This window comes from Ornithorhynchus anatinus, chromosome 14 (genome assembly GCF_004115215.2).
Source record: "Ornithorhynchus anatinus isolate Pmale09 chromosome 14, mOrnAna1.pri.v4, whole genome shotgun sequence".
Classification (NCBI taxonomy): domain Eukaryota; kingdom Metazoa; phylum Chordata; class Mammalia; order Monotremata; family Ornithorhynchidae; genus Ornithorhynchus; species Ornithorhynchus anatinus.
Genome location: NC_041741.1, coordinates 47,374,039 through 47,395,866, shown reverse-complemented (window position 1 = coordinate 47,395,866; position 21,828 = coordinate 47,374,039). Strand labels below are relative to the sequence as shown.

General features: G+C 61.6%; 1 protein-coding gene and 1 non-coding gene across 2 annotated transcripts in view; both read right to left on the bottom strand.

Moving 5' to 3' along the window:
• Window positions 1–5,000: 5,000 nt before the first annotated feature.
• The window catches only part of SREBF2 (sterol regulatory element binding transcription factor 2), a 39,383-nt gene continuing 22,555 nt past the window's right edge, over window positions 5,001–21,828 (bottom strand). Inside the window, exons 8-19 of the mRNA XM_029078873.1 lie at window positions 21,385–21,577; window positions 19,856–20,037; window positions 18,350–18,623; window positions 17,341–17,510; window positions 16,285–16,453; window positions 15,447–15,564; window positions 13,439–13,548; window positions 11,996–12,128; window positions 10,096–10,267; window positions 7,913–8,098; window positions 7,687–7,798; window positions 5,001–7,293 (exon numbers count right to left, since the gene is read on the bottom strand). Of these exons, the coding sequence (XP_028934706.1) occupies window positions 7,073–7,293; window positions 7,687–7,798; window positions 7,913–8,098; window positions 10,096–10,267; window positions 11,996–12,128; window positions 13,439–13,548; window positions 15,447–15,564; window positions 16,285–16,453; window positions 17,341–17,510; window positions 18,350–18,623; window positions 19,856–20,037; window positions 21,385–21,577 (2,040 nt within the window). The 3' untranslated portion in view covers window positions 5,001–7,072. The remainder of the gene's footprint in view (window positions 7,294–7,686; window positions 7,799–7,912; window positions 8,099–10,095; window positions 10,268–11,995; window positions 12,129–13,438; window positions 13,549–15,446; window positions 15,565–16,284; window positions 16,454–17,340; window positions 17,511–18,349; window positions 18,624–19,855; window positions 20,038–21,384; window positions 21,578–21,828) is intronic.
• MIR33B (microRNA mir-33b) lies at window positions 9,218–9,302 on the bottom strand. The gene has a single exon (NR_034770.1). It is a non-coding gene; the product is annotated as a microRNA mir-33b (primary transcript).

Below are 21,828 nucleotides of genomic sequence, written 5' to 3'. Positions count from 1 at the left end.
TGGCACACACGTACACGTTGTTATCATTACTATTATTATTATTATTGTTGTATCCGTCGACCACTCACTATGTGTCAAGCGCCGGTCTACGCGCCGGGGTGAAGACAAGTACATCGGGTTGGATACGGTCCCCGTCCCACATTCATCAGTCGTATCTACTGAGCGCTCACTGTGTGCAGAGCACTATACTAAGCGGCTCGGGAGACTACAAGATAACAGACCCATTCCCTGCCCAGAACGAGCTTACAGTGTAGATGGGGAGACATGAACACGAATAAATACATTTTGGATATGTACACAATAGATGTGGGGGTCTGGACGGGGGATGAATAAGGGGAGAAAGGGCGACGGCAGAAGGGAACGGAAGAAAAGGAAAAGGGGGCTTAGTCGGGGAAGGCCTCTCGGAGGAGATGTGCCTTGGATAAGACGCTGAAGGTGGAGGGAAGAGTGATTATCTGTCAGATGTGAAGAGGAGCAGATGAGTTCTCCAAGGGAGTGGGTGTAGATGGAGAATAGAAGGGGACCCAGAACTGAACCTTGAGCGACTCCCACAGTTAGGGGGTGGGAGGCAGAGGAGGAGCTCACGAAAGAGAGCGAAAATGAGCGGCCAGAGAGATAGGAGGCGAACCAGAATGATGATGATAGTATTTGTGAAGCGCTTGCTATATGCCAAGCACTGTTCTAAGTACTGGGGGAGATATAAGGTAATCAGGTTGTCCCACGTGGGGCCCCCGGTCTTCATCCCCATTTTACAGATGAGGTCACTGAGGCCCAGAGAAGCGAAGTGACGTCACCCGATAAGTCACACACCTGATAAGTGGGGGAGCCGGAATCAGAACCCACGACCCCGACTCCCGGGGCCGTGCTCTTTCCACTAAGCCACGCGGCTTCTCAGTGAGGACGGTGTCAGTGAAGCCGAGGTTGGATAACGTTTCTAGGAGAAGGGGATGGTCCGCGGCGTCTAAGGCGGCGGAGAGGTCGAGGAGGCTCGGGATGGAGTAGAAGCCATTGGATTTGGCAAGGAGATCGCCAGTCGTCTTTGAGAAGGCGGTTTCTGTGCAGAAAGGGGACGGAAGCCAGATCGGAGGGGATCAAGGAGGAAATCGGAGGAGAGGAACGTGAGACAGCGGGTGTAGACAACTCGCTAGAGGGCTTGGGAGAGGAATGGAAGGAGGGAGATGGGGCGATAACTGGAGGGAGCCGTGGGGTCTAGGAAGGGTTTATTTAGGATAGGGGAGACACGGGCGTGTTGCAAACAGTGGGGAAGGAGCCACACTGGAGAGCGAAGGGGCAAACGGTCTAAGTGGTTAGGAGCGGGGTGGGCAACCCCGGGACCCTGGCGAGTTAACCGAACCGGTCTAGGATATCCTGCCCCTTGGGCTGGAGATAGGGAAGGGGAGAGCCCGAGGCAGAGCGGGAGCAGGAATCCGCAGCGGGAGAGGGCACCCGCCTCCCGGCACGGCCCCCCCTAAGCTCCTCCTCGTTCTCCGGACAAAGCCGGGCCTAGGAACACACAGGGCCCTGGGCCATGCCGGGCCTGCACGGGGGCACCTTGCCCGCTGAGCTCAGCGGAACATTTCCGAGTGGAAGAAGCACCCGGCTACCAGCCGGGGGGAGGACCGAGGGGGACGTGGAGGCAGAGCAGACTCCCCTCTGCCCCCAGGATAAGAATAATAATCATCAACCCACGGGCGAATGACACGAGCCTCGGCCTGGAGAATTTTTAAAACCAGCATCGACGACCGCGGGTCCGGCGGGGTCTCTGGGAGGCGGGGGACTGGACTGGAGGACCTGAAGAGGGCCTCCCGGCCCTGGGGCTGTCACTCTTGATTGTTGTACAGAGAAGCAGCGTGGCCCGCTGGAAAAAGCCCGGGTTTGGGAGTCAGAAGTCGTGGGTTCAAATCCCGCCTCTGCCACTTGTCAGCTGTGTGACTCTGGGCAAGTCGCTTTACTTCTCTGTGCCTCAGTTCCCTCATTTGGGAAATGGGGATGAAGACTGGGAGCCACAGGTGGGACAACCTGATGACCCTGTATCTACCCCAGCGCTTAGAACAGTGCTCTGCACATAGTAAGCACTTAACAAATACCAACATCATCACTGTTATTATTACCTCATCTGGAAAATGGGGACGAAGACTGTGAGCCCCATGTGGGACGACCTGATCACCCTGGATCCTCTCCAGCACTTAGAACAGTGCTCGGCACATAGTAAGCGCTTAACAAATGCCATCGTTATTATTGTACCTTCCCAAGCGCTCTGCACACAGGAAGCGCTTAATAAATACAATCGGATGACGCGTGGCTCAGTGGCGAGAGCCCGGGCTTGGGAGTCAGCGGTCATGGGTTCGAATCCAGGCTCTGCCACTCGTCGGCTGTGGGACTGCGGGCAAGGCGCGTCACTCCTCGGTGCCTCAGGGACCTCATCTGGCAAATGGGGGTGAAGACTGGGAGCCTCACGTAGGCCAACCTGATGACCTTGTATCTCCCCCAGCGCTTAGAACAACGCTCTGCACAGAGTAAGCGCTTAACCAATACCCACTTTAAGTGACCACGACGCAGGAGGAGCAAGGGGCGCGGGCCGCGGACCTGCTGCCCCCTGGTGGCCACTGGCCGGAACAAACCGCGGAAACCCAGCAGCCTCGTGGCGCTCGGGCGTTACCAGAGTCGGGATTCGAACCCATGACCTCAGACTTCCAAGCCTCGGCTCTTTCCACCGAGCCACGCTGCTTCTCTACTATAATAATAGCAGCAGTGTTGGCATTTGTTAAGCCAGAGCGTGTTGGCCCAGTAGCCCGGCCCCGCTCCCCTTCCTCAGTTAACATTTCAGGCCTCGATGTCGGTGGTCTCGTTTTTGTCCGTCTGTCTCCCCCGATTCGACTCTCAGCCCGTCAATGGGCAGGGATGGTCTCTATCTGTTGCCGAAATGTCCAAGCGCTTAGTACAGTGCTCTGCACATAGTGAGCACTCGATAAATACGATCGAATGAATGGGGGCGAGGCCCGGGCCCACTGGGGTCTCGCGGCCCCGTCCAGGAACGGTTAATCCGGCCTCCCGTGAATACTAAGGCAGACGCGAGTCCTCAGCCGTTTGTTAAGCTTTTCGTATTAATAATGTTGGTATCGGTTATGCGCTTACTCTGTGCAGAGCACTGTTCTAAGCGCTGGGGGAGATACGGGGTGATCAGGTTGGCCCACGTGAGGCTCACAGTTAATCCCCACTTGACAGATGAGGTCACTGAGGCACGGAGAAGTGAAGTGACTTGCCCACGGTCACAAAGCTGACAGGTGCAGAGCTGGGATTAGAACCCATGACCTCTGACTCCCAAGCCCGGGCTCTTTCCACCGAGCCACGCTGCTTCTCTACTATAATAATAAAAACAATGTTGGCATTCGTCAAGCGCCTACTCAGTGCAAAGCACTGATCTAAGCCCTGGGGAGGATACAAGGTGATCAGGTTGTCCCACGTGGGGCTAACAGTCTTCATCTCCATCTGACAGATGAGGGAACTGAGGCACAGAGAAGTGACTTGCCCAAAGTCACCCAGCTGACAGGCGGTGGAACTGGGATTTGAACCCCTGACCTCCGACTCCCCAGCCCGTGCTCTTTCCACTGAGCCACGCCGCTTCACTTTGCGTCCAACACTGTGCTGGGCACTGAGGTAGATGGAAGATACAATCGGAGCCAACCTCCCCATTCCACCTCAGGCACTCAGTCTAAGTAGGAGGGAGAGCGGCTATTTAGTCCCCATTTTACGGGCCTAGAGAAGCAAAGTGACTTGCCCAAGGGCATGCAGCAGGTAAGTGGCAGAGGCAGGATTAATAATGATAAAGATGGCATTTGTTAAGTGCTTACTTTGTGCCAAGCACCGGTCAAAGCAAGGTCCTCTGATTTCCAGGCCTGGGCTCTTTCCACTGGGCCATGCTCAAGCCCACCCACACGCACCCCAAAGCGCTCACTTGGGATGCAATCGCACTGGGAGAAACTAAGAAGTCAGGAAAAAGGGCCCGGGACCCACCCGCAGCTTAGCCCAGACCCGGTAGCTGGGCTCCGGGGGCTCTGCCCGGGGCCGTCGGATGTACTGCGCCAGATCCGCTGCCCCTTAACTGCTGCGTGATCTTGGGCAAACCCTCACCTCTCCGTGTCTGTCCCGCAGCTTCAAAATGGAGGCGACCTCTCCCGCCCCTCCTCTCCTAGTAACTAATAACAGCTGCAGTATTTGTTTAGGGTTTACTAGCTCGGTGCTAAGCGCTGACATTGTAATAATATTAATTATGGTATCTGTTAAGCGCTTATGACGCGCTAGGCGCTGTACTAAGCGCCGGGGTGGATACGAGCAAATCGGGTTCCATCCCTGTCCCACAATGGGGTCGCAGTGAAGACAATCAGGTGGATAGAGCTCCTGCTGCACACGGGGCTCACGGTTTAACAAGTCAAGAGGTATGTAATCCCCACTGGACAGAGGAGAAAAATGAAGTTACAGAGACGTGAAATGACTCGCCCAGAGTCACACAACAGGCAAGGAGTGGAACTCGGAGTAGGACCTGGGTCTCCTGATTCTCAGGCCTGTGCACTTTCCCCTAGGGCCCGCTGGTCGTAGTTGGGAAAGAAGACCAAAGGGAAAGATATAAAGAGTGAGGATCGATGGCCCCTTTCCCTCACCCACAATGCCGGACCGGCAACAGACCGGCCGGAGACTGAAGAAAGCGGTCACCCTAAGTGAGGACCGGCAATCCCCCGGCCTCTGGGGTCAAACCCCGAGGAAAGAGACTCGCGTTCCAACCAACCAGTCAGCCCGCCCTCCGTTGGCTCTATCGAAGGAATTCCCAAATTGAGAAATTTCCTTTCCTTTTCGGTTAAAGATAAGATATGCAGTCACTGGGCCCGGAAACAGGAGAATGGCCCCAGTGACCCTCACGGTCCCTGGTTCTTCTTTAATGAATCAAAGACCTGGGAGGGAGGGGGCGCGGGGGGCAAGATAAATGCCTAACAGACATCAACAGATCTGCCTATGCAAGCACCAGTCCAGGTGGTACCCATCTGGTTTATTCAACTTCCCAGTTTTGGGGGGGGGCAAAGGTGCACGATTCGACGACGACGTCATCAGCCAGAGATGTGCTTCCACCGTCTCCCGTCAGTCCCCTCCCCCCCTCCCCCCCCACCAGAACTGGGATAAATTAGCCTCTTCCCTTTTTATACGAAAAACCACCCTCCCACTCCCGTTACGACGAATCAAAGCTCGGTGAGCACGTACACATACAAAATAAAGAGGGTGTAGGACCCACGCACGGAAGGGCGGTCAAGTCCATAAATAAACGTGACATATAAAACAGGCAGAGTCTGGAGGCGCGGGGTGGAGCCAACCCCAAGGCCAAGAGGAGGGGTTGACCGGTTTCGGGGCCGGGGGGAAAGGCTGCTTTTCCCCAGTTTTAACTCGGTCCGGGTCTCGCCCTCATCGCTTGACCGTTCCCGCCAAGGCCTTGGGGATACGGGGCGGCGGGAGTCCCGTCTTCCTAAGCGTTTCCGAGCCGAGGGCGGCGACGGTCCGGGCCACGGTAGACCCGTGGTGGGGGAAGACGGAAACACCTCCCAGGATGAGGCATTTCAAACCACCCGGGTCCGTGGCGTGCCCGGGGGAGGGTACTTCCCGGCCCTCGCAGAAGCCCCGCCCGAGAGGAGGCCGCGAGTGGGGATTCTGGTCCCCAAGAAGGCACCTGCTCTCATCCTCTCTCCCTCCGGAGGCCGAGGAACCGACCACTACGGGGTCCCGGCGCCGTCAGGCAGAACAGAAGCGGCCCCCGCCACGGGGTCCTGGTCGCGCCCGAGGAGCCGGACCCGGCTCGGGAGGAAAAACCATCTCCTGCGTGAGGTGGGTTAGACTCGGAGGCCTGTGGGGGGGGGGGGGGGGACGGACGGACAGAAGACGGAAAGGTAACACCACCCTCCACCCCTTGCACCACATCCACAACCCTCGGCAGGGAGATGGCGGGGCAGAAATCTCTCGTCTTCCCATGATCCTCACCAGGCTCCACGAAAATGAAAATTCAAATGATTATCTATAAAAACCAGGGCTGGGAGTCTTGACCCGCTCTGCCACCGCCGAGGGTCAGAAGGGGGAGGAGAGCGGAAGGCACCGGCCGCAGCGGGGGGCCGTGCCCAGAGCTCAGCTGAAGCGTTCTGGGTGGACCTCGGCCCCATCGGGAAAAGCGAGTCAAGAGCCTGCTGCCTCGGGGCCGGGCCTCGTCCGGCAGCCAGCCGGCGGAAGCCGCCTGGTCCGAGAGTTTGGCTCCGTTCCCCCAGGAATGGAAATGAATCCACTCGATGATGCGTTTACAAAAAAAAAAATAATTAAAAAATAATAATTTCATTCTACTCTCTCCAAGGATGTCCCCCACCAGTTCCTACCACCCGTTTCCGGGCTCCGCCCGCAAGAGTAAAAGGCCCACAACTGGCTGCCTGGGGCAGGAGAAAGGGGAAATGTATTGCGGGAGAGGGGAATGCACGTTATTTTTCCCTAGGTCTCAACACGCTATATTGCTATAAAAAGTTGTATAAAAAACGCAGAGGCAGAAGATCTCCGCGCTAACCACCCAAATGCCCCGCTCTTCCGGGCGAAAAACACCACCCAGAGGAAAAAAGCTCCGGGAAAAACCTAGCGGGACAGTCCTGGGATCGAAGGGAGAGGGAAGTCCCGGCACGGGACCGATGGGAGAGCGCACCTCTCCGGTCCTCGGGGGATCCTCGGACCCACCCCTCCACCCAGTCCCCAGAGTCTCCCCTCCAGGAGGAGAAACCCAAAGAGGTTCCTGGCGGGCTGCGGTCCGGGGTGCAGAGCTGATCCCGCGGGGGGCGGCCCAGGGGCCGAGAGGGTAGACCGGTGCCCCGGCTGGCTCCGTGGGTCAGAGTGAGTGTGAGAGCCGGACGGGAGGGGAAGACGGGCGGGACGCTTCGGGGGCGGAGTGGGGGGTCCGGGATCCCGCCGTCCCGGGGCCCCGGCCTGTGACGTGGCCCCGAGCCCCCCGGCACGGGACTGGGGGGGGGGTGTGGGGGGGGGGGGGGGGGGCGTGTGGGGAGGGCTAGGAGGCGGCGATGGCGGTGCCCCCGCTGAGCTTGACGATCATCTGCTGGCAGTCGCTGCACGAGCGCTTGTCTCCCACCTTCTCCAGGGTGCGGGCGGCCTCCGCCAGCAGGACGGCGCGCTGGCCCGGGGACGACAGGAAGGACAGGGGGAGGTGGCGGCACGCCAACAGGATGGCAGTGGCCCGCTCTCGCTGGCCCGGCAAGGCCTCCAGTTCACCTGGAAGACAGGGGGCGGGAAGAGTCGGATCCCTCCCCCCTCGGGGAATACCGAGGGAGGTTCCGCACCCGCCCGCGGGGGCGGAACCGAGGAGAGCAGACCCGGAACGACCACCCGGGTGCCACGTCGGGCACCGCGCCGGTCGGTCCCGCACGGCCCCTTATCGGAGGCAGACCCCGTCTCGCACGAAACCCCTATCTATCCCTCAGCACGGCATCGGTCTCCCGGTCTGCAATCGGGAGACCGGTCCCGGAGCCGCCCGGGCCCCGCCGACGGCGTCGTCGCTCCGGAGCCCCGCACCGACCGGCACGGTGTCGGTCCGTGGGGGCGAAGCCAAGGGGTCGCGCGGGTCGCAGAGGTCGGACTCCCCTGAGGGGGCCCCGGAGGACCCACCTTGCTTGGTACCCTGCAGGGTCCTCCGCCTGAGGCTGTGCTCCAAGAGCTGATGCGTGCGGGTAGGGCTGGCGCCCGCCATGAGACGCACCGTGGCCTCGTGCAGGAACACCTGGGGGGGGGGGGACGAGCAACGCAGGTCGACGGCCGCTGCCGCCCCCCGGCCCCGGCCCTCCCCGCAGGCCGCTTCCGCTCTCCCCCGGCCCCCCGAGCCCGGGGCCCTCACCTTACGATACGCGGGCCGGAAGCCGTGTGCCAGCCTGCGCAGGCTGCCCAGGTCGCGCTGGAACCCGGCCAGCTCGGGGGCGGAAGCGTGGTTGGTCTCTCCGGGGGCCTGGCCGGGCCCGGCCTGCTTCTGCCACAGCGCCGTGCGCAGCGACAGCAGCAAGTCGCAGGCGAGCAGCTGGATCCCCTGCCGGAGCCGGAACCAAAGGGAGAGGAGGGTCGGGGAGGCGCAAGGCCGGCTCAGGGGGAAAAAAAAATCTACCCTTCCATCGGAGGTATTTGTTGAGCGCTCACCACGTGCGGGGCATCGTATTAAGCACCTGGGAGAGTAGGCTACAACGGAATTAGCAGGGAAAACGGGGGGAAGGGGGCCCTCCGCCCCGCGTGGCCGAACCGGTCTCCCGAGTCTCGACGGGACCACCCGGCCCCGGGGAGGAGAGAGGCCTGGCAACCCCAGGAGATCCTGGGGGCTGGGGTAGGGGGCGGGAGGAAGCAGACGCGTCCCCCACCAAGGGCCCCCCGGGCCTCCGGCGGGGCCGTGCAAGACGCGACCCGAGACCCAGTCGGGGTAGGCCGGCTGGGGTCAGCCTACGGCGGGCGATCGACGGACCGTCGGCCAACCTCCGGGGCCGGTCCCGGCCCCGCTGAGGCCCAGAGTGGCTTTCTGGGTCGGGGCTTCCCAGGCTTCCCGGAGACGGGCCCCGTCCATCCCCGGGGACGGTCGGCGGAGGGCCCCAGGTCCTCGGGATTGGACTGAAACCTATCCGCCATTCACCCTGGGAGACTCCCCGATCGGTCTTCGTGTGGATATTCACGTCCACCCCTTGTCAGGATGAGGTTCGTCGAGGGCGGGGACCGATTTCTAGGGCCCAGCCCACGCCTCCAGACCCCCGTTCACTCGGCGGCAGACACGGCTGCGTGAGCGGAAGGAGCCTGAGAGGCGGCACAGGCCCTCTAGGCCGTAAGCTCGTTGTGGGCGGGAAATCCGTTTACTGTCGCGTTGTATTCTTCCAAGCGCTCAGCAGAGTGCTCTGCACACGGTAAGTGCTCGACGAATACAACCGACTGACCCACCCCTGTGTAAGTAGTATCTTTACAATCCATTACTTCCTGCTGCCTGTATTTTCTTTCAGTGTCTGTCTTCCCGTCTCAACCGTAAGCTCCTTGAGGGCAGGGAACGCGTCTACCAACTCTACTGGAGTCTTCCTGACGCTCAGAGCAGCGCTGTCTCGGTACAGAAGGCGCTCGAGGCTTTTTTTTGGCTCTGCTCTGCTCCGGCCGGAGAGTTGGCGGCGGAGGGGGAGGAGCGGGTCTCTGTAATGCACTGTGGGAACATTGCACCAGTACTGCCGGAACGTGCAATGCAACTACAATGCACGACAGTGGCCAACCGGACCCAAGGGCCGCTTCTGGGCTTCCTCCTTCAGGAGACACGGGGAGGCGGAGACGCCGGCGAGATCTCCCTGCTACGGCAGGGGCTGGAGACGGTCCGCGGGGAAGCCCGCCGAGACCGCGGGCGCCCCGAGGGCGAAGACTGGGCCTTCCGCTCCCACCGGTGGCCCGAGCAGGTCGGATGGGGAGAGAGGAGAGCCGGGAGGGGGCCGGGCCGTCCTTCCTCGGGCCTCTTGGCCGGCGTTCCCGGAGCGGAGCCGGCCGGGAGAGGGGAGGCGGCGAGAGGGGCCCTCACCATTCGTTGGCTCGCATTTATTGAGCGCTTACTGCGTGCGGAGTACCGTACCAAGCGCTTGGGAGAGGGCGATAGGAGCATAAACAGGCACATTCCCTGACCACGAGGAGCTTACGGGCTAGAGGGGCCAGGGAGCCGAATACAGGCCTGGAGAGGGGCCCCGCCTGCCCGGCGGTCGGAGCGCAGGCCAGGGAGTCAGAAGGCCCTGCGTTCTGATCCCTTGTCTGCCGGGTGACCCCGGGCACGGCATTTAACTTCTCCGCGCCTCGGTTGCCTCCTCTGTGAAATGGGGATGAAGACCGCGAGGCCCGTGTGGGACGGGGACTACTTCCGACTCCACCCCAGCGCTCAGAACAGCGCCTGGCACACAGTAAGCGCTTAACCAACACCGCGATTATCATCGTTATCACGGAACAGGACGACGGGGCCGCGGCTTCTCCCCGGGCCGGGTGAGGGACGGCGGGGCTCCGGGCCGCGGGACGGTCCGGGGTCCTTACGTGACTGAGGCCCGGGTTGGACGTGACGTTGCTGCTGACGTTGAGGCTGTTCCACAGGTGGCTGCTGGCCCTCTCGCAGTGGCAGAAGGCCCCCTGCCGCCCCTCCGCTTTCCCCGATAGCGAGGCGTGCATGGCTCTGCACACGTGGAAGACCGTCTTCACCAGCGGACTCCTGCCGGGGGAGGGGGAGGGGAAGCACCGTTGGGCCGCGGCCCAGGGTCTAGGCTCGTGCTAGTCACCCTCTTCAGGGCCTCGACAAGCCCCTGCCCTCTCCCTCCCTCCCCCCTGGAGATCTAGTCACAGACCACTTCCCCTCCAAAGGCTCCGAGGGACCCATACCTGCCTCCCTCGGAAAAGCCCCGCCCAGAACACGGAGGATCCCGCTTTTTCCCAAGTGGGAGCCCCGGTGGCAAACTTTACTCAGGGGTGAGGGGGCGGCTGGGTGTTCTGTCTCGTTCCTAAAGGTCCCCTCCACTGCGGGCGCACACAGGCACGACCCCCGGCACTTTATTTCTGACCCAGCTGCAACTCTCCACATCTGGAACGCCCGTCCCCCCTGAATTACTCTCCCAAGCCTTACTGAGGGCCCAAGTCCTCCGAGAGGCCTTACCTGACGAAGCCCTCCTTTCGTCTTCTCACACTCCCTTCTACGTCGCCCTGACCCGCTCACCTTTATTCATCGCCCCCATCCCAGCCCCACGGCACTCGCGTAAATATCCACGACTTATTTCTATCGATACCCGTCTCCCCCTCTGTACCGTAAGCTCACTGTGGGCAAAGAATGTGTTTATCGTTACGTCGTACTCTCCCAAGCACTCGGTACAGCGCTCTGCACACACTAAGCGCTCGGTAAATATGACTGACTGTGTGACGAGGCAGGGCCTAGCGGGGCAGAGGCCACCGACCGTGTGGCTTAATAGCTTCCGGCAGGGAGCTCTGCCCGGTAGCCCCCTACCTCTGTTGTGTCCCGCTGACCCCGAGAACCGGGACCTGGAGGGGAGCGAGACCGAGGGCTCCCCACGGTCCGGGAAGCTGGGGCGTGTCTCCCCACCGGGCTGAGACGCCCCAGAACCTCCCTCCCCGACAGCCGCCGGGAACCCGCCGAGCCAGGCCCCAGGGAAATTCCTGCCGGAGCGGGAGAGTGACGGGCGTCCTCTGGGTGCGTGGGGTGTCTCATCGAGAGCCCGGCCGGCCCACCGCGAGGGACCGGCCTAACCCGCGGCTTCAGCTTCTGCCTCATTTTGGCCCCCCACGACTCCTGGGTCTGACTGTGACCACTAGAAAACCACCTGAGAAACGGTTTTCTGTTCAGGGGTCACTTCCAACACCCGGACCGGCCCTTTTAGGCACTGTCTGATCAGGTCAGAGCTTCCCGGGCGATGACTGGAAATGAAATCGCATCCATTCCTCTGTTAAAAGGGAGCACCTTGTGGGGAGGCAACGTATCACTGTGCTTCGTATTGTCCAAGAGCGGCGTGGCTTAATGGAAAGAGCCCGGGCTTGGGAGTCAGAGGTCGTGGGTTCTAATCCCAGCTCTGCCAATGATCAGCTCTGTGACCGTGGACAAGTCACTTGACTTCTCTGTGTCTCAGTTCCCTCACCTGTAAACTGGGGATGAAGACCGAGACCGGGAGCTCACGTGGGACAACCTGATGACCCTGTACCTACCCCAGCGTTCAGAACGGTGGTCGGCACATAATTAGCGCTTAAATGCCATCATTATTAGTAGCGGTACACTGCATCACCCCTAGCGTGGGGGGAAAGGAGGGATGGTCAATCAATGACTCCACTGCTACTCCCTGCTGGTTCTGACCATTCCTCTCACCGGAGGCCACCCCGCCGACCCCGTACACCCACCCCGCTTCTCCGGGGGTCGAGGGGAAGTGACGCGCTCACGCACTCTGTCATCTCGAGGGCCTTGGGCAAGCGTTCCACTTCGGCGAAGCGGGACCGGACCGCGGCGTCGTCCCCCTGGAGCCAGCCGATGGCCATCGTGACCGCCGACGTCCACCATCTGCAGGTGACATCGGGACCTGAGGAGGAGGGGACACCGGCGCCATCAGCAACGGGCGTTTCCGGGGGGGAGGCGGGGAGCGCCCAGTGAGGATGAGGTCCCTTAAAGCGTCGCTCCCGCTCTCCCCGTGGCTACCGCGTGGAAACGAAGGGACAGGTTACAGGTCTGCAGACCGTAAGCTCCTTGTGGGCAGGGGTCACGCCTACCAACTCCGTTGTCCTGGACTTTCCCAGGCACTTAGTACCGTCCCCTGCACATAGTAAGCGCTCCCCAAACTCCGCTGGTTGATTGACTACGGTTCCTCCTCCCCAGAAGGGAGCCCTCCGGAAACGGTCTCTCCCTCACACTCCGCTGACGGCCGGCGTGGGGGAGAGGGGGAGCGGCTGTTGAACCAAGGGCACGGTGACCCCTCTGATCAGTTGGGGCGAGGAATGGAGAGTGGCCCATTAGAGTGTCGGCTCCCGGAGGGCAGGAACGTGGGTTCTGTTGTACTCTGACTGACTGGCACTCAACAGGAGCCCAATAAATGCCTCCGCCTGGTTGACTGGATCGCCGCTTGACCATCACTGCAAGCATCTCTCTTATGAGGGCCACCACATCCAAATGGTTCCAAGACCTCTCGTGTGTATGCGTGTAATGTTACCCACACGCTTGTACCAGTCAATTGCACTTACTGAGCGCCCACGTGCAGATACACAAACACATCAGTAAGTCAACTGTATCGACGGAGTGTGCATGTGCTCTCTCCCCCCGGCTCCCATTTCAGATTTGCTCATGACTCCCCAGTACTACGCAGAGAAGCAGCGGAGCTTAGTGGAAAGAGCTTGGGAGTCAGAGGTCGAGGGTTCTAATCCCGGCTCTGCCACTTATCAGCCGTGTGACCTTGGGTGAGTCACTTAACTTCTCTGTGCCTCAGTTCCCTCATCTGTAAAATGGGGATTAAGACTGTGAGCCCCCCCGTGGGACCACCTGATTACCTTGTACCTGTCCCAGCGCTTAGGACAGTGCTTGGCACATAGTAAGTGCTTAAGAAATACCATCGCTATTATTATTATTATTCTTATTACCCAGCAGCAGCAGCAGCTCTGCAGGTTGCCCAAACCCAGCCCAGTCTGGCCCAACCTAGCCTGAGGCAGTTGTCTTCATCACCCCCACCTAGGCCAATTCGGCCACCAGCTGGCGGGGGGGGGGGGGGGGGGGGGGGGCGTCACAATCCCCGCGACCGGAGGAACGACGGCTGCCCGCCGCTTCGGCTGTCGTCGCAGACCGAGAGAAGGCGATGGAAAGACTCCTCGGGGCCAGAGAGATCAGAGAGCCCAAGGCACTTACCCGGGGCCGACTTGAGCACGGAGCCGTGGGTGAAAGCGGGAGTCCCGACTCCCACCGAGTCCACGAAAGAGTTCAGTAACTTCAGATAGTCCAAGGCACTGGAAAACTCACTGAAAACACAAGAGAGGAGAATCGACCACCACCGGTTCATCGGTAAGCGGGAATTAAGGGAGAATCCCCAGGTCTCCAGCTCCCACGGCGGAAGCGCCCCAGAGAGCACGGAGGAAGAGGGGGAGGAGCTGGGCGAGACCCAGGTGGCCACCGACGGGCACGGAAGGCACCGACAAGCGGGGCGGTCTGGGCATATCCAAGGGTCGCAGTTACTGTCGTGAGGGGAACCGGGCTGCCCAGGCCAGCGGACGGTGGCATGCCCAGAGCCGCTCAGGAGTGGTGGACTTGAAGGTGCTTCCATCCTCGTTTGACGGGCACACGTCCTCGTTATGCCCAGCAGAGGTACAGGGATCCGTCTGTGTTACAGAACGTATTGGGTGTCCGTGTGCTGGGGGAGGAGGTCTCTCTCCTCTCTCTCTCCCTTTCTCTCTCCAAGATAAAAACAAAAGCAAACCCCAAAACACCCAACCACAAATCCGAAGGTCTGCGCCGTTTCCTTTTCGAAGGTGGGGATCAAACTGAAAAGATGGTTTGAAAGGCATTTTCAAAGTTTCGGGTTCACGCGTGGCCGCTTAAAGTAGCTCTCTGGCCCAGGAGACCCGCTGGCAAAGGGAGTCGGCGGCGGGGGGAGGAGGGAAGCAGTGCCAGCTTCACATAATAATAATAATGGTGGTATTCGTTAAGCGCTTACTACGTGCAAAGCACTGTTCTAAGCGCTGCGGGGACACAAGGTGATCAGGTTGTCCCACGTGGGGCTCACAGTCTTAATCTCCACTACACAGATGAGGTAACTGAGGCACAGAGAAGTGAAGTGACTCGGCCAAAGTCACCCAGCTGGCAAGCGGCAGAGCCGGGATTCGAACTCAGGATCTCTGGCTCCCAAGCCCGGGCTCTTTCCCCTGAGCCACGCTGCCAAGGTGGGGGCACTGGTGAGGGAGCGGGGGCCGACGGGAGGAAGGGCTTCAGGTGGGATGCCCCAGCTGAAGTGGGGGTGCTGGGGGGCGGGAGAGAGCTGCTCCGAACGGCTGTCGGGAAGACGGGTGGGGAAAGGGAAAAGGTGGGGCTGCCCAAAGTAGGGAAGACGGGAAAAGGGCCCGGAATCCCTCCAGACTGCAGCTCTTCGGGGTTCACGCCTACCGACGCTCCTGCACTGTCCTCTGCTAGGCGCTTAGTGCGGTGGTCTGCACAGTCTAAGAGCTCAATAAATAAGGAGCCTAGGAGACGGAGCCCAGGCCTGGGAGTCAGAGGACCTGGGCTCCGATCCCGGCTCCGCTACCCGTCTGCCACGTGGCCTTGGGCAACTTCTCTGGGCCTCAGTTACCTCACCTGTAAAATGGGGATTAAGACTGTGAGCCCCATGTGGGATAGGGGACTGTACCCAACCTGATTAATCTGTATCTAGCCCAGCATCAGTCCAGCGCCTGGCTCGTAGTAAGCGCTTAATAAATTCCGTTAAAAATAAGTACCGCTGACTGGTTGGAATAGGGGAGCGGTGACACGCACCACGCAGTTTCCTCCGGGTCTAACCCCAAATCGAAAACAGATCAGGCCGAAAGAAAAGAATTGGGGGGAAAGTAGGGTACCACGGGATAAGGCGCGGCTCAGTGGAAAGAACCCGGGCTTGGGAGTCAGAGGTCACGGGTTCCAATTCCGGCTCTGCCACTTGTCAGCTGTGCGACTTTGGGCGAGTCGCTTCGTTCCTCTGTGCCCTCAGTTCCCTCGTCTGTAAAATGGGGATTAAGACCGTGAGCCTCACGTGGGACAACCTGATCACCTTCTATCCCCCCGGGGCTTAGAACGGTGCTTCGTACATAGTAAGCACTTAACAAATGCCATCATTATTTTAAGGCCAGAGAAGTACCTCCCCGATATCGGGGTGACTGACAGCAGCACCTACCACGGCTCCTCCTCCGGGGCGGTGACACCTCTCTTGACCTGGGGCTTCACCAAGGAGTCCACGGCCCGCTCGAGGACGTTCTTGCAGAAGGCCTGGTGGATCTGAGCAATGGGGTCGGCTGGAAGAGAGGCGAAAGGTCAAGCTTGGGGTGCTCTTACTGCCCCGCCCCCGGGGCGCCTGCTGAGACCGTGGGCAGAGGAGGCGGGTCCGTTCGTTTATTCGGTGGTATTTCCCGAGCGCTTACCGCGTCTAAGTAAGCGCTCAATAAATACGACCGACTGAACCAACGAGGAGAGTCACGGAGACGGGAGCAGCGGAATCTGCTCGCTGGGGCCACGCGCCTGGGGAAGTACGACAGAAGCCTGAGAGGCGGCCCCCGCCCGGATGGGGCTTCCGCTCCAAGTAGAGAGAAGGGTGGGCCTCCTGGCCAAAATGCCGCTCGGCTACGGAGGGCCCGAGTCCCGTGGCTCAGCCGCTTGGCTAACGCCCTCCTGCCGGATAACGGGCACGGCGCCCAGCCATCCGGTGGCCCCGTCCACTCGCAGGGGAGGCCCGACGGCACGAACGCCCAGAGGGAGGGGTCCGGCTCAGGCGGAGCTGCTGAACTCCGAGCCGGCGGGACCCCGGGGCTGCTCCGTGCAATTCCCCGAGGCAGAGCGGACGGGCCGACAGCTCCAAGGCCAGGGCCGGGAACGGGCTAAGCGGGTGCCGGCTCCGAACCCAGAACGGGAAGGGCCGCTCCGTCGCCTCACACGCATCCCGGGCGTCCCCAGCAGGCGCTCGGTAAGTACCACGGGCCCACCGGTCGGCGGCGGGGCGCCCGACCGCCGGCTCTCACCTGGGTTCCTCCGCGAGCAGAACAGGCTCTCCTCGGCGGCCGACGTCACCGACCAGCTCCTCTCCACGAAGAACTTCTGGCCGAGTGGGTGGCAGAGCCAGCGCAGGGAATCGGGGACGGCGCAGCGTTCCGGCCCGCACAGGCTCTGCGCCCGCCCGAGGAAGTAGCTCTGGGGGGGGAGGGGGGGGGGCGGGGGGAGGAGAGGAGGGGACGGGGGAGGGACTGAAGACGACGCCGGGATCGCGGGGCACGATGGATTCTCCCGCCCCGTGGGCACCCGGAAAGACCCCGTTCCTCAGGAGGCCGAGCTGGTCGTCGGGGCGGGAGGAGGGGGTGTGGGACGGCGGGGGGGGGGAGGGGACGCCGAGGCTGAGAGGGTGGCCGCTGACCACCCGATTCGCATCGGGACCGCGGACCTGCCCCTCCTGAGTCCGCAGCGGCCCGGCGGCCCAGGGCAGGGTCTGGACGGAGGCGAGGGTCTCGCTCACTCCCCTCGGGACTGAGGCGGCAGAAAGCCAACAGGCCCTGGGTCTAGGGGGCCTTTTCAACGGGACAGCGACTGCTCCGACAGCTAACGTTCCCAAAAGTCTTTAGGAAAGCCTTCGGGGAAGCGGCGTGGCCTAGTGGCTAGAGCCCGGGGCCTGGGAGTCGTGAGGTCCTGGGTTCGAATCCCAGCTCTGCCCCATATGAGCCGTGTGACCTTGGGCAAGTCTGGGCCTCATCTGTAAAATGGGGGTTAAGACTGTGAGCCCCACGTGGGACAGGGCTGATGAGCTCGTAGCGATTCGGCGCTTAGTAAAGCGCCTGACACACAGTAAGCGCTTAACAAATACCATCTTAAAAAGGACAGAAACTAAACACCCCGAGCCCTGAGTCCTTTCCAAACCACTTCATTGGCCCTGTCACCCCCGAGGGGAGAGAGCGGGGAGGGGAGGCGTCACTCTCGTTTAGGAGGGGGAAGAGGCGGGGACAACCCCTCGGACCAAGGGGCGGCACGGCAGAGCCCGGTGACGCCCCCGCCTCTCCACTCGGATCGGGGGGCCGCGGGGTACTCACGGCCAGGAAGCCCAGCTTTCCGCCGCAGCGGGTTTTGAGGCCCACGGCGGCCGTCAGGTGGATTTCGACGAGCGTGCTGGGCGGGATCTTCTCCTCGGCACACTCGGCCAGGTTCACGGCGCACAGGGCCATGTGCAGACCCGAGCAGGCGGAGCCCGCCGGGAGTTTCCCTGCACACGGAGGAGGGGCACGGTCGGGAGGCCCGCCCGGCCGCCCGCCCTGGCCTTCGGCCTCCTCGTCCGGAGGAGCCCCCGGACCACCTGCCCGGGGTGGGCACGCCAACCGCCTGGTCCTCACGGGCACCCGAAGCGGTGTTCAAGTGGCACCCGACCATCCCGAAGGGCCCCGCACGTGGCCTTCTGGAAGGCCTCGGCCCTCCCGCCCCTCTCTCGGTCGGAGAGAGGCAAGGCACGGGATACGGGACAGGCACTGACCTCAGGTTGTCCGTGGTCAGGCAGCAGAAAAACCTCCCAGAGACCGGGCCTCCGGTAGAAACGCTCGGTCCCCAAACGGGAGAGGAGGAAGGGTCCCGGTGCGGGGGCGGGGATCTGGCCCACCATTTCCATCAACCACATTTCTTAAGTACTTGCTGTGTGCACAGCACTGTACTAAGCGCTTGGGAGACCACAATAAGCAGGGAGGCTCAGTGGGGAGCACCGGGCTGGGAGTCAGAGGGGCCTGGATTCTAAACCCGGCTCGGCCACACGTCCGTCGTGTGACCTTGGCTAAGTCACTTAAATTCTCTGGGCCTCGGTTACCTCGTCTGTATAACGGCGATTAAGGGCTCGAGCCCGACGTGGGACAGGGAACGCGTGCAACCTGATTAACTCGTGTGTACCCCAGCGCTTAGAACGGTGCTCGGCACACAGTGAGCGCTTAACGAGTACCGTGATTATCATCATCACAACAATATACCGGACGCGTTCCCCGCCCACAGCGAGCTGACGGTCCAGGGACGGGGGCCGAGGAAGCTCGCCGAGGAAGTCCGGGGGGACGGGGGGTCGTCTACCTGTGAGATGCAGCTGGTGGAGCTTGTGATAGGCCAGGGCCGCATCCCGGGCGCTGGTCTTGGCTTCGTCCTCGAAGCCGGCCGCGGCCGAGGCCGGCCGGCGCTGCCGGGAAGTCCTCTTCAGCAGCCAGCGCACCAGGCCCAGCTTCTGGAGGCTGTAGCGGATCACGTTCCACGAGAGGCCGCAGGCCAGATCCAGCCGCGAAGTGGGCAGCGCCCGGCCCAGGACCGACAGGCACGTCTGGAGGTTGGAGGCCGCGGCGGCAAAGTCTCCCTGCCAGGGGAACGGAAGGCCCCGCGGGGCGATCGATCCATCGACCGATCGATCGGGGGGTGGGTTCTCAGAACAAGCGGGGCTCCGGTCTGGACCCGGGTCGCCCCTTGCGATCTGAATCGAGGGAGGTTCGCTCATTCATTCGATCGTGTTCACTGGGCGCCTACTGGGCGCGGAGCACTGTACTGCACGCTTGGGAGAGTAAAATATAACAGGGGCCGACATAAGAGGTGCCAAGAGGAACACCAGGGAGGGGAGAAGCCAGAGGTGATCTGCGGTCCATCCCTATCCACCCGGAGAGGGCCGTCATCACGGCTTTCTGCAGGCGCCCGTTAATATGGCACTTGTTAAGCGCTTACTGTGTGCCAAGCACCATTCTAAGCACCGGGGGAGATATAGGCTAATCCAGTTGGACGCGCTCCCTGTCCCACAGAAGGCTCACGGTCTTAGTCCCTCATTTTACAGACGAGGCAACTGAGGCCCGGGGACCTGCCCCAGCTCACACGGCAGACACATGTACGGCAGAGCCGGCATTATTCATTCAATAGTATTTACTGAGCGCTTATTATGTGCAGAGCACTGCACTAAGCGCTTGGAATGCACAGTTCGGCAACAGATAGAGACAATCCCTGCCCGCTGACGGGCTCACAGTCTCATCGGGGGGCTTACAGATTAGAAACTAGGTCCTTCGGACTCCCAGTCCGGTGCTCTATCCATTAAACCATGCCGCTTCTCGTTCTTCTCCGGGCCTCGGTCTCTTCATCTGTAAAATGGCGATAAAACACCTCTCCTCCTTCCTACTCAGACCGTGATCCCGGCGTGGGACTGGGATCGAATCCAATCCGCCCCATTAATACCACCCCCGTGTCCTCCCCTGGGCCAGTCGGTCCCTGACGTCCACCGGGGCAGCCAATGAAGAGGACACGCGGCGCCAAATGAATGTGATCGGTGGGGAGTGGCTCGGAGTGGAACTCAAGACCCCCCCAAGGGATAGAGGAGGCACCCCAAGATGGCCTCTCTCCCCAAGCCCACTGCACGTGACCTGAGCCCTCCGGACCGCTCTTCTGCTCACTCAGCACCTTCCCGAAGGCAAGGAAATTCTCTTTCGGCCTCTGTGCTTCCGCCTGAAAGACGGGCACGCCACCCACGCCCTGCCTTCTTCCCCGGGGTGTTGCGCGTGGGCAGCGGGGAGGTGGCGGCGACCGGGTGTGGGGGGGAGGGGCCCGACTCACCCTGGCCAGGTCCAGGTCGGCCTGTTTCCGGTGCCGCCAGAACGTGACCGAGGAGCGCGAGTGCAGCCGGGTCACGGGCTCCCCGTGGACCAGCAGTCTGACGAAGACGCTCAGGACGATGACGCCGTTGACCAGCCACAGGAGGAGAGTGGGCAGCATCCAGTCAAACCAGCCGCCGGCGCCTGGCGGGGGGTGGGGGGTGGGGGGGGGCGGGAAGGGAAGGGAAAGCGTTCAGCCCGGAAACTGGGGGACGGAGGAGGGGTGCGAGTGAGGGGGCGGGGGGACGGGACATGGAGACAAAAATCACTGGGGGGATTTTCCAGGGCCCGGTGGCTTCTGTGACTCACTGGGAGGTGGCCAGTCCTCCCGCCCTCTCCCCGCTGCCATGCACACATATGAAATTCCCATGACCTTTTCTTCACACCACATCCCACAAAGGCCGATACACCCCTCGCACGCAGACGCCGGCAAAACCGGTCGACTCTTGTCAATGAAGACTGTCCTTTGCGTGTTCTAGACCGCGCACTCCTCGTGCGCGGGGCTCGCGTCTCTCGACTCCACCGTACCGTGCCTCCCGAACATCTGGTACCGAGCTCTGCCCGGTAAGCGCTCAAAAAGTCCCCCTGACTGATGTCTGCCCGCACCGATCCCACCCGCCTTTGACCGGAAGAGGTCCGGAAGCCCGGGTCCGTCTGACCGGCCTGTGATACCCGCCCCAGGGCCGGAGCAGAAATAAGCCATCCCAGGAGTAAAACCGCTGGCCGGATTTGGGGGGGGAGGGGCACAGGCGAGTGGACGTGACCCTGACTGACCTCTGGCCTATCCCGACCTCTAGAATCAACGGCAGATGCGGCCGAATACACTAACGATCCACCAAATCTAAAACACGGCAAAGACCCGGGGAGGAGATCCCGGCCCCCCCGGCAATTTCTTGTCTTCCCGGTGCCGAACGTGTCTGTTCCTTGTTATACTGGACTCTCCCAGGTGCTCGGCACACTGCTCTGCACACAGTAAGCCCTCAATAAATACGACTGAATGAATGCCCGGAAATCCCTGCGGCCCAAAAGGAATGAGAGGGAGGAGTCCGGCTTCACAGCCATGGGAGAAACCACACCAGGGGACCATGAAGCAGTGTGGAAGAAAGGCCCGGCTCCCGAGACGGAGCCGGGCCCCGCAGTCACCGGATCCCTCGGCGCCGGACTCGGCTCGGCGGCCAAGGAGCGCGTCTGTCGTTACACTGTACTCGCCGAGCGCTCGGTACAGTGCCCCGCACACAGTAAACGCTCAATAGATACGATCGACTGGGCCCCGGGGCGGCCGGTCGGGCAGGCGGCTCCCGAGAGCCCAACCGGCCTTTCCTAGGATGATGAGCGGCCACCGGAGTGCGCCCGAATCCCCCAGTTAGCCCCGAGAACGGTTCCTCAGTTTACCCCCCGGGACTCTAGGAGAATCCAAGCGGCCAGGCCACAGTGGGCTCTCGGCCATGTAGGAAGCTGGATGCGGAGCTCCCCCCGGCCCAAACCCCTTGCCTGATTCGAAGGACAGGATGGAACGCCCGGAGCCCGAGTAGGCGCGTTTGCCGGACCCGTGGGCCCTGCCCCACTCCAGCAAGGACGTCAGGGGGTTGAAGGACAGGCACAGGAAGGTGAGGGCGCAGAGCAGAATCCGGGAGCGGTCCACCATGCCCAGGGCCACCGGCGGAGAGTCGGGCTCGTCTTTGACCTGCGAAACGCAAACGGGAGGGTGGGCCAGGGCGAACGTCTCCCCGGTCATCCGGTCCTCGGGCGGACTCTCGCTTTCCCCGCGGCCCCCGAATCGACCCATCGGCCCTCTGGAGCCCACTCTTCAGATGGGGAAACCGCACTGGGGGGAGGTTAAAACCTGTCTGGAATCACGAAGGGAGGCAGGAGCGGAGTCAGGGGAGAACTAAAACAAAATCAAGAGGTTGCAATTCTCTCTGACGCACCGGCGAG